This window comes from Phyllobates terribilis, unplaced genomic scaffold (assembly GCF_046119375.1).
Source record: "Phyllobates terribilis strain yellow unplaced genomic scaffold, ASM4611937v1 Scaffold_9__5_contigs__length_417890890, whole genome shotgun sequence".
In the NCBI taxonomy this organism is placed as follows: domain Eukaryota; kingdom Metazoa; phylum Chordata; class Amphibia; order Anura; family Dendrobatidae; genus Phyllobates; species Phyllobates terribilis.
In genome coordinates this window covers 115,671,026-115,683,270 of record NW_027362769.1, presented here as the reverse complement: position 1 = coordinate 115,683,270, position 12,245 = coordinate 115,671,026, and the positions used below count along the sequence as shown (strand labels likewise).

Below are 12,245 nucleotides of genomic sequence, written 5' to 3'. Positions count from 1 at the left end.
GTGCTAGCAGCATACGTGTTAGCAGCATATGGAGCTGAGATGCTCTTTTTAAGTCACAAACCTATGTCATTTTTTTGGGACCACAAGAATTTGATTTATTTGTAAAGTCATTCTTGTACAGATTGTTTATAATAATCTTAACTTTTTTTTTTTTTACTTTTTAATTACAGAACAAATCTGGAACTGGAACTTGTCCACCGTGGAGACAATCTGTGCTCAGGAGGAGCGAGCGCTGCTGGCAAAAGATCTTGCTTAAGTATGCTTGAGTTTTAAGATTATACCAATTATTTTCGGAGAGATAGAGAAAAACTTTAATTTCTACTTTTCCCGTATTTTCTGGGTGGTTTACCTGCACGTTGGGTGCACACACTTCCTACATTTTTATTTAAGGGAATGTATCATCTGGATTATTATTTTTTATTTTAAGTAACTAAAAACAGTTTCGGATACAAATTTTGTTTTTCTTTTATTTAATTGTAGAATTTTTTTTTTTACCTAAATTTTTATTTTATACACTTGATTATAAGACGGCCATCTTGTCTGAGCCGCTGTTGCAGCATTCGAAGATATGCTTTACAGCAGCCATATGAGCCACCTCTCTACAGATCCCTATGGTACATAGTACTATGTTATGTGCATGATCTTTGTAGAGGTCACTGCAGAGAGAGGGAGGAGGTGAGCTGTGACCATCACCTATTGTGAATGCTGAATCTTGTGACCTCTCTCCTGTCATTGTAATCTTGTATATGACTATGACCCATCTGCAGAGGAGTCACAAGATCCACTAATCTATACATAGTAAGAAGTGACGGCTTAAAGGGAATCTGTAACCAGGTTTTTGCTATCCAATGTGAGGGCAACATAGTTTAGGGGCATAGACACTGATTCCAGCTATGTCACTTACTGAGCTGCTTGCTGTCATATTGATAAAGTTCCTGTTTTATCTTCTGCTGATGTACCAGTTCTCTGAATGCTGAGGTCTGTGTAACCTCGCCCACACCACTGAATGGCAGCTTTCTGTGTGCACTGTGCATAGGCAGAAAGCTGCCAATCAGTGCTGAGGGTGTGGTTACACAGAGCAGGGGACCACATGACATGAGGCAACTGCTCCTCTAGTGATTATCCGCTGTTTAAAATACTGATTTTAGTGAAACTGCAGCAAGCAGCCCAGTAAGTGACACATCGCTGGAATCAGGGTCTCAGCTCCTACAACATGCTCTCTCAGATTACAGCGCAAAAACCTGCCCACAAATTCCCTTTAGCCATTCTGATTTTAGCACACCATCTAATATCCAATAGGGATGTACCCACTTTCCTCTGACAGCATGTTTCAGTGTACAGAAGGATTAGGCATATTAGATTTCCAGATGCTCAGCTCAATCCTTTTTGTTCACAGGAGAAATAGTGCAGCCATAAGTCCAAAGAAATAGCGATTCCCCAACAAATGTTCAGCTGATGGCGATCTAAGACATCACCGAGCTCCCACCGTGCTTCACTGTCTGCATCAGCTGAGCCTCCATCATGCTTCACTGTAGGCATTGCCGTGCCACCGCCGTGCTTCACTGTAGGCATCGCCGTGCCACCGCCGTGTTTCACTGTAGGCATCACCGTGCCACCACCGTGTTTCACTGTAGGCATCACCGTGCCACCGCCATCCTTCACTGTAGGCATCACCGTGCCACCGCCGTCCTTCACTGTAGGCATCACCGTGCCACCGCCGTCCTTCACTGTAGGCATCACCGTGCCACCGCCGTCCTTCACTGTAGGCATCACCGTGCCACCGCCGTCCTTCACTGTAGGCATCACCGTGCCACCGCCGTCCTTCACTGTAGGCATCACCGTGCCACCGCCGTCCTTCACTGTAGGCATCACCGTGCCACCGCCGTCCTTCACTGTAGGCATCACCGTGCCACCGCCGTCCTTCACTGTAGGCATCACCGTGCCACCGCCGTCCTTCACTGTAGGCATCACCGTGCCACCGCCGTCCTTCACTGTAGGCATCACCGTGCCACCGCCGTCCTTCACTGTAGGCATCACCGTGCCACCGCCGTCCTTCACTGTAGGCATCACCGTGCCACCGCCGTCCTTCACTGTAGGCATCACCGTGCCACCGCCGTCCTTCACTGTAGGCATCACCGTGCCACCGCCGTCCTTCACTGTAGGCATCACCGTGCCACCGCCGTCCTTCACTGTAGGCATCACCGTGCCACCGCCGTCCTTCACTGTAGGCATCACCGTGCCACCGCCGTCCTTCACTGTAGGCATCACCGTGCCACCGCCGTCCTTCACTGTAGGCATCACCGTGCCACCGCCGTCCTTCACTGTAGGCATCACCGTGCCACCGCCGTCCTTCACTGTAGGCATCACCGTGCCACCGCCGTCCTTCACTGTAGGCATCACCGTGCCACCGCCGTCCTTCACTGTAGGCATCACCGTGCCACCGCCGTCCTTCACTGTAGGCATCACCGTGCCACCGCCGTCCTTCACTGTAGGCATCACCGTGCCACCGCCGTCCTTCACTGTAGGCATCACCGTGCCACCGCCGTCCTTCACTGTAGGCATCACCGTGCCACCGCCGTCCTTTACTGTAGGCCTCGCCGTGCCACCGGTCTATCTATATTCTGGGTATTGGTTATTTTCCAAATTTCTTATCACCAGAGATGAGCAAATCTATTTGCTAGACGTTGGTCCAGCGGCCACGACAGTAGCCCATGGCTGCCAGACGAGAGCCTTGTGAACCGCTTCCCGTCTGCCGTCTCTAATTTAGTAGACCTGGTGGAACATCACACGATGACATCACGTCGGGGCTGCAAAGTTGAGGAGGCGCCGGTGATGCTGCCAGATAATTGGCGGCTCGCAAGGCTTTTGTCTGGCAGCCACGGACTACTGCCTTGACCTAAATTTATACTCTCCTCTCTTGTTATTAAGGTTGTATTTTCTAGATTCCAGATAATCAGTCTCCTTCGTCTGAGAGTTAAAATTGTTCTACAGTTGCTGCCAATGACGCCCTTGAAATAAAACGCACCGGTGACCCGCACGTCTGTGTCGCTCGCCGAGTCTATTTTCAGTCAATTAAAAGACTGCGAACAAGACCCTCCTCCTCCGTACGTTTCACAGCAGCGGTAATGAGGTGTCTTTACTGTGATTAAGCACAGCACTCCATAATAGTCTTGTAAGAAGTGTTAACTTTGTCGATTAGATATTGCATTAAATGGAAAGCAGTGTCCCAGGTGAGCCTTTACAGCAAAAAGCATCAGGGAAAACGGTCGGAACAAATAGGTCAAGTACTGTTTTAGTAGATTGAGCTATGAGGACGGTTCCACTCGGGAAATGTAAATGAGCAATGATTGATAGAGCTGCCTATGTCAGCTTCGGAAACAATGTGACAAGGTGAACAATGGTTCTGCCCGCTGAATTTAACAGCTCCCTCTTTCAGGAATGACGACCGCGACTATTTCTGCAGATTCATCCTGATTTTCTAACTTTTTAAATCAATGTTGCAATAGGAACTTTGTGGCGGTTCAGAAAAAAATGTCAACCATCCATGTTATATTTTACACCTGTACAGATGTAGCAGAGCTTGATTTGTCATTTACAACACACCTAATAAAACTTAAAAACTGTTCAATCAGTAAATATACTGTTAGTCATGAAGGAAGCAAGCAATACAGTTAAAGCATATGTTTGCACTTTGAAAGTTGAAGAAACACTGGCTACACTACATGAACGTGGCAGGAAGAGGACGCTGTCACCAGCTGCCACCAGATTCCTGAGGAGGCAGGTGATAAAAAACAAATACCTCCTAATGACAGGAAAAAAAAACTGAAGAAGATTTGGTGGTGGCAGCAGGCACTGAGGATTCATTTTGTACATAAATGCTGAAGGTCTCCATGCCCGAAATCCAAAATATCACCTCTGCTTAACCCAAAAGCACAAGAGATGTCTGCTCCAAAATGCTCACAATTAATAAGTAAGCCACAGAAGTTTTGGTATTCTATTCTGGGGAGCGATGAAACAAACCTGGAACTTTTCAGGCCTATGGATCAGCAGTATGTCTGGAGGGAAGACTGAAGGATACGCTGCAAATAATTCCCTGTTTACAGTTGGCGGTGGCTTGTTGATGCCTACAGCTAAGCATGACGTTACTCGGTGATGCCTACAGTGCAGCATAGTGGGGACCCTGTGATGCCTACACTGAGGAATTGCAGTGGCTCGGTGATGCTTACAGTGAGGCATGGCGGCGGCGGTTCGGTGATGCCTATAGTGAGGCATAGTGGAGGCCAGGGCTGTGGAGTCTGAGTCGGAGCCCATTTTGGTGGAGTCGGTATAAAATGGACCAACTTTGACTCCTAAAATATATAAAAAATTGGGTACAGTAGTTCAATGCAGTTTGTGAGGAATATTTTTTCATAAGAATTTGGGAAAGTTATGAAATGTCCTATAAATGTCTGTCCTATTCCTGATGTAAGGGTCTAGACTTTTAGCTGAGATGAATCTGTGCTACAGTAAATGTATCACTTAAACATGAGCCATGTATGAGGGAGTCCCAGTCTGTGTCATGAAGATTGAAGAGTCGGAGGTTTGTCTTACCGACTCCCCAGCCCTGGTGGAGGCTCTGTGATGCGTACAGTGAAGCATAGTGGGGGCTCGGTGATGCCTGCAATGAGGCATAGTGGAGGCTCTGTGATACCTACAGTGAAGCATAGTGGGGGCTCGGTGATGCCTACAGTGAGGCATGGCGGCGGCTTGGCGATGCCTACAGTGAGGCATGGCGGCAGCTCGGTTAATGCCTACAGTGAGGTGGGGGATCGGCGATGCTTGTGGGGGCTACTTTGCTTTCTCTTGCTGGAGACTTGGAGTGTGTGAAAGGCCAGATAAACTCAAAGTATTAGCATATCCTAGGAGAAAACATCATGCCTTCTTTAAGGAAGCTGAAACTTGGACATCATTAGACGTGGCTGTCAGTCTCTTTGCTTGAACCCCATTGAAAATCTTTGCTGGGCTGTGAGTTAGGTGGTTACTTTACCAAACCGAGAATATTAGTGACCTGGAGGCCATTGCCCATGATGACTGGGTAAAATTCCTCAAGGATGCTGCCAGAAGCTGGTGGTCTGGCTATGCATCACGTTTGCAGCAGGTTATAACAGCCAAATAGGCTCCACACGGTTGTCCTATCAATATTTGTTGGTTGTAAACGATGAACCATCCAAGTAAAAGATTGCAACCAGAAATCGTGAAAATCAGTATAACATAATATAATGCAGGATATGTTACTTTTAAAACCAACGATAACTTATATATTTTTTTTCTGATTTTGCGTTACTCCTCAGTAAATAGCATAAATATATATAACTATACTCGTCTATTATAAGAGGTTGTAAAGGGGGGTAAGGTTGGAGAACAATAGATCACAGGGTGCCACAGAGATGCCATATTCTTAGACTTGTTCAGGAAGGTCATCTTGGGCTTAAGGATGATCGTCTGGTTATTACTGCGCTGCTTCTGCTCTGCCAGTCCTCAGACCAGCACCAGTGTGGATTTCCATCTTTGTATTGGTCACATATTTCCTGTGCTTTACTTTACAGGAATTACCAGGACTGATATGATCCGCAGGGTAACTTTACTTTACCAGCTCTTTCTTGTATAATTACAAATGTCGATCAGTGCAGGTTTAGCTAATGTGTGTTAATTGTTTAATCCATGGTATCGGGGATCTGATTAGTCCACTGACCAGCTTTTAATTTTAAGTAGTAAATTGGTATCCGTAGTAGCAGAACAATCAAGTGTAATGTATATTTTATGATTGCACACGTTACCCTTACACATACACTCTTACATCTTTTGTACCATTAGGCCTCTTTCAGTTTTCTGTTTTTAGCTGATTCCATGTCTTTTTGTGGGCTGAATGCACACAAAAAAAAAACAGGATACGTGTCCATTTTGGATCCGAGTACAAGTCTAAGAGTCGGTAAAATATTCACCTTATCCTTGCTGTTAAAGGGTTAAATTCCCTGCTCCCCCCTTTCATTAAGGTGTTCAAGTTTTCTGTTTATCCTTTTTTTTCTTTTTTTTTGTGTAAGGAAATGAAACTATTCAGTGATTGCACTTGGCAGCAATTATCGTACATCTCCTTTATCATGGGCAAATCTTCCCCTCACTATTACTTTAGGTGCAACATCGCAAAGTATATTTTAAGCTTAGAATAAAGAATATAATATATTGCTTGACATTCGTAGATGGACTGATTTGTTAGGCATCACCGTTTTTGAATATTTTGGGTCCAAAATTTTTTTACCTGTCGTGTATCGTCACAGGAGCATAGCACCGTTTTCTGATATAAAGCTTCAAAACCCCGACTTACCTTCACAGTCAGTCAAAGGGTTTGTTTAGGACTAAGGTATTGATGTTGTGTCCATATGATAGATCATCAGTATCAGATAAGTGGAGGACCGACCCCCTGCCCCCTCACTGATCAGGTGTTTGCAGGTCCTGACTTGAACAGTATATGGACAGGGACACCGCTGCTCTGTACACTTTGTAGAGGCCGTTCTTGGGTAACATTTCATCCCCACGGATCTGATATTGGGTCATAGATGCCTAAGTCATGGACAACCCTTGTTGATGGTGATCACTTGTTGATTGGTGATGGTCCGATCACTGACCAGGGAAGTTTTTGTCCCCGTTAGAATGGGGCAGTGCACCTGGCCGACTGCTGTGCCATCCATTCCCTATGTGACTGTGTTCGACTTTTTCCAGCTGCCCCATTGAGAATGAATAGAGCATTGGATTGAAGTGTTTGTACCTTAAGTATTAGACAGAAGTCATATTAGTGACGACATATACACTAATTGGCGAACAAAAAGATTTTCCAGATCCTCATCCATGTCGGTAGTCAATGGGCGCCACCAGACCAGAGCCCTGCAAACGCCCTCCTACCTGATGACATCCATGGTGCCTTTACTGACTAGTAGTCACTTCTCATGTGGGCAACTATGATGTTTCACCAGGCTTATTAATCAGAAGAGGCTCCGGGGATGCCAGCAGGTAAGAGGAGGCTCATCTGGCCACGTTCTGCAGACCTGGCCATTGGATCAGGCTACTACTCATCATTTTGCTCAACTCCCACGTTACTTTTATTGTCTCGCTAGTTATTTTTAATCATTGGCTGACCACATTCAGCAGGTTTTGAGGAAAGTAAATTTAGTTGTGGTTTCCAGAGTTGAAGTTCCCACTAGATGGCAGTGTTCCCCCTCCGGTCAGTGACCGATCACAGATCTAAGGGACGTGTGCGCCTCCGAGGACTGAGAATATTTATAGAGCGCTCGTGGCGTGAATGTCTGCATACAGAACAGGAGACACATTGAACTTTAGACATTTTTTTGCTTTAAAGGTCACATTGGCCATAATGAAGCTTTTGTTACTGCGCTCTGGTATAATTATACATGTATAAACATCAGATGAGTTGGGCGACTGATGCTTTAGTCTATTTTTCCATAAATGCCAAATCTTTAAAAACTCTTTATTCTGCATTTATGAATTTATAACTCATCAGTCGGATTATTCATACGTGTCAAATTGATCATTTTCAGGCAACTGTGTCTACCCGTTTGGGAAGAAAAGGACCCTGACTTTATTTTGTTTTCAGTGGAAATATGCCTGCAGATGTGTGTTCCCTCTCCATTGAATTGCACTTGGAAAACTGATGTAACATATTGGCGTGAACATATCTAATGTTGGACAAAACTCTTTCAGCCACTATTAAGCATTCGTGCATACCTCTTATCAAAAATCTTCTTCGTTCTCAAGGATGGAGGGATATATAATTTTGTTTGCTGCTTGTTGCTTCAGTTACCAGCCACTGCTACTGTCCATCAGCGGTGGCCAATCTGTAGGAAAAGAGGTCAAGGTTTATAGCAAGGAGGTTGCTAATGCTGCCATCATTGGATCCGGCCAGGTTCTGTGCCACTGAGCTCCTTCGATGCTGCAGAGACAAATCTGCCTCTGCTTGTAACAGTGGCTCAACCATGCCACAAGTTCGAACTGTCCGTAATCAGGAGCTCACTGCTCACCTTCTCCCCCAGCTACAGAGACAAACCTGCCTCTGCTTGTAACAGTGGCTACACCATGCCACAAGTTCGAACTGTCACTAATCAGGAGCTCACTGCTCCCCTCTTCCCTCCTCTCCCAGGTAGCAGGGGAGCGGTAAGCCATTGAAGAATATTAAATTTCTTATTTAAAAAAAAAACTTATTTAAGGCAAAGGAACAAGTGTTTTTTACCTGGTGTAAATGCTGCTGTTTTCCTGAATCTGGTTTTGTTTTTCTTTTGTTCTTGCTACTTTCCATTCCTAAGATATGCCCCCCCCCCCCTACACACATATCCCCCCTTCTTCCCTGATAGTAAATCTAGTCTTTTGTCAACCTGGCATGGTACTCTTGAAGACTCCTATAGATAGGCGTTGAGGACCACACCCACTTGGCTAACAAGACTAGATTAATATACAGAGAAGAGGAGGCAAAAACTCTGATATTTTGGTACTGGCCACTGAGACTACTCTAGACTCATACTTATGCATGCCTGTGATGATAGTGAAACTGCTGAAAACTCTCCCTGAAACGGGAAATGAGTCTAAAAAAGCCCCATTCGCCAGTGTAAAAGTTGCTAAATTTCAATTTATTTTTTTTCAATACAGATCTTCATTTAAATAAAAATGTACCAAAAAACTTGGAAAAAAAAATACAAAAAACAGACTTAATAGGTTGTTTTCCGATGATATGTTTCATATATAGAGGGCTTTGTTTCCATTTCATTGTGCAGAGGCAAAAAGTTGAAAGTCCGGACACTAACCCAAATATTCCTCGACCCAGCTGTGTTCTCCACCTATTGGGACTTTTTTTTCACCTTTTCCCTTTAATTCATGTATTTGGAGATAGAAAACATCTTTGCAGTTGGCTTACATTTGGCTTTTACAGGCTTTTTTTTCTTTCCTTGCACATTTAACTTTGATGTGGTCTGTGATCATAAATCCACAGGGAGGCATTCAGAAAAAGTCCGCTCACTGACTGATTCTCAGTTAACTTTTTCTGCAACCAGCAATAGACAGTGCAACACACAGAGGCTGTAGTAGGCAAAATGATGCAATGTTTTTAATGAAACTCAATCAATTGCAATAGTGATTCTTAGCCCCAAATAACATGTATTTAGGTAAAAAAAAAAAAAAAAAAAAGTCCCCAAAAGTAGAAAAACTTCAGTATTCAGAATGAGAACCACTTTTAATGTTGGATTTACAAGGTATTTTCCAAGCTCCTTTCTAAAACTAGCTGTAAAGATGGCTGACTGGGACCCGACTCGCCCAATAATGTGCATTTTATTTTTCCTGTTGCTTAATGTGCATTTTTGAAATTATGATCTACTGTCTGCCAGATATCTCCTGGTGGCAGTAGTAGACTTTCTGGCAGTCCTTAAAGACATGAGTTTTTTGGCAGCTCCTTTTGAGGTCCTCAGACAATTGTCTATAGCCGGCTTACGTCTTGGCTCGCTGCTCCGGCAGTGCGTAACGCAGCGTTTCACTCTGTTTTGCAGATCAGCTCTTCCATGTTTTAGCCATGCACATGAGGCTTTACAGCATTGACGCCGAGTATAATCCGTGGAGGAAGCTAACACAACTTATGCCAAAAAAAGAGTCACAGTAAGTGTTTATTTTATTTATTTTTTCTGGATAACCATTCTAAAAAATTTACCCCCCCCAAAAAAAATTACAAACTTCTCATGTATAGAACATATTTGAATAGTTGACCTGTAAGAATTGCATAAGAAATGCGCCTAGTGTCCAATTTGTCCGGGTGTTTAAAGAATAAAGTGCTTGCTGTTCACATCTCCTGTACAGAAGTAAAGTTACAGTTTTAACGTAAAAATGAATAAAGTTATACGTTACAAGAAGCGCGCCATTGTTTTTATAGGGATCTTCTTGACCAGTTTGATGCGTCACACATCTAACTTCCCATTGCAAAAAGTTGAATCCAAAATGGCCATCTAGTTTGTGACATGGCTAAACAGGTTTCTCCCTCCACAGCCTGTGTCTAAAAGCGCACGATTATCGTCAATGAGCGATCCTAACGTCTAGTAGTCATGTGGCCAGAAGTATGCAAATCGCACCGGAAAATCCTCACCGTGCGCGTGATGGGAGTGACTGTAGACTTGTAGCCTTGGGCCTTTAAGTCCTTAACACAGAAGAACCACATGTAAAACTTTCTGATAAGAGTTTTTCATGAACCTTAATATTGATGGCCTATTCTCAGGGCCGGTGCAGACCACCATGTATTTTCTCATCCAATAGAATTGGGTCAATTATGCAAATCACACTTTGATCCAATTCAAAATTTCTCCGTCTTCTCCGTTCTGTCAGTGCATGGAAGTCGAAACTGCAATCAGATGTCATCCAAGTGCAGTCCGATGTTTTCGACAAACTCATTTACTTTCATGGCAGACTGCGATCCAAATATCAGAACAAAAATACGGAACATGGGCCGAAAATAAGCTCGTCTGCACCCGCCCTTAGTATTAAGGAAGTCCGACTCCCATAACCCCCATCAATCTGCTGACTAGAAGGACTGTGGCACAGCTCCGTTCATTGTGTAGTGGCCGTGAATGGTAGTGCAAGCTCTCATTCACTTTTATGGGAGAACGTTCCATTTACAGCCAATACATAATATATGGATTTGTTCCAATTTCAGTGCACCGGAGCCCCATTAAAAAAAAAAAAAACTGGTCGACCTGGATGATGGGAGTCACTCTGATATTGGAAGGTTCATCAGTATTATAGTGCCGGAGTTATCTTTTGATTTTAGGCAGAGGTATATACTGCTCCTAGTGGTTTCTACTGGCAGCTAGAATTTTATTCCGTGGATCTGTAAAAGAAAGCAGAAATTCAGAGCATTTTAAAAAGGACCTTTCACTTGATATTTTTTTTTTATAATTTAAACAGAGTTCTCCCTTTCAATTGCTGCTTCTCCACCGATCCTGGGACAGTTTTTCTGTGCACCTCTGTTCCAAAGTTATGTACTAGGGAACAATTTTGCAAATTTTCCCTTCAACCAACTGGGCGTATACCACAGAATGTCTCTGTGGGCGTGGCTGTGTTTTGATTGGCCATCGTCGGAAGAGAAAAAGCATACGTCCCCCAAGAAGTTCTGCGGTACCCGCCCAGTTGTTGAAGGGGACGGGAGAACATAACTTCGGAACGGAGGGCCGCAGAAAAAGAAAAACTGTCCCAGGATCGGTGGAGCAGCGGCACTTGGAGAAAGTACTCAGATTAAATAAAAATTTAAAAAAATCAAGTGAAAAGTTCTCTTTAAGAGGAAAAAAAAGATTTGGCCCCTATAAAAATTGTATTTTAGGAAATCGATGTACAATTCTGCAATGCTAGGTCTCTCTTCTTCACATGGCATTACCAGTTTTGGACCCCTTTGTCGCATGTTGTGAATTGATGGTCTACACTTATGGTGACCACTGCTTTTTGTGATAAATATAATTGACATTTCATGACGGGTGACCCCTCAAGTGATCTCTTGTTCTAAGTGTTTATTGCAATTGTTTCAGTAATTTTTCCCGGTTTAGGTGCATTATTCTTTCTATAGCCTTTAATATCCGATCACTTGTATGTGTGTCTGTATTTTCGGTGTATGTACTTTTCTATTTTTCCAGCCTGTTTTAAAAGCCATTTAATCAGTGTGAACTGTTCAGCTAACAGAGGATGCCATCTGAGAGTCTTTAAACGCTTGCTCATGAATTTGTAACTCCCTAAAGAGCCATTTTTGTCTAAAAGCATTGAGCTTACTACTGTGATAGCAATTTGTGCCCCAGTTGGCGGTGCCAGGAATCGTGCTCTCCAGAGTACCGTGGGCTTGATGTTTCAATTAACACTCTTTGTTACTTTTAGCTTATTTGCCAATTTCTTATTTGCATTCTTAATTTAAGTACAATGCCCTTTCTGTTTTGCAAAGAAAGGACTGCGATACACAGGTGCATTTGTGCTAAAACGTGGCAGATCCTACAATTTATTTTCCTTATATAGCGCTATCATATTCTGCAGCTCTTTACAGACATTATCATCACTGTCCCTATTGGGGCTCACAATCTACATTCCCTATCAGTATGTCTTTGGAGTGTGGGAGGAAACCGGAGAACCCGGAAAAAACCCACGCAAACACAGGGAGAACATACAGACTCCCTGCAGATTTTGTCCTC

The 12,245-nt window shown here is 43.7% G+C and overlaps 1 protein-coding gene across 1 annotated transcript in view; it reads left to right on the top strand.

Moving 5' to 3' along the window:
• The window catches only part of UBR3 (ubiquitin protein ligase E3 component n-recognin 3), a 149,202-nt gene that overhangs the window by 117,827 nt on the left and 19,130 nt on the right, over positions 1–12,245 (top strand). Inside the window, exons 30-31 of the mRNA XM_073646979.1 lie at positions 171–256; positions 9,582–9,687. Coding sequence (XP_073503080.1) covers positions 171–256; positions 9,582–9,687 — 192 coding nt within the window. The remainder of the gene's footprint in view (positions 1–170; positions 257–9,581; positions 9,688–12,245) is intronic.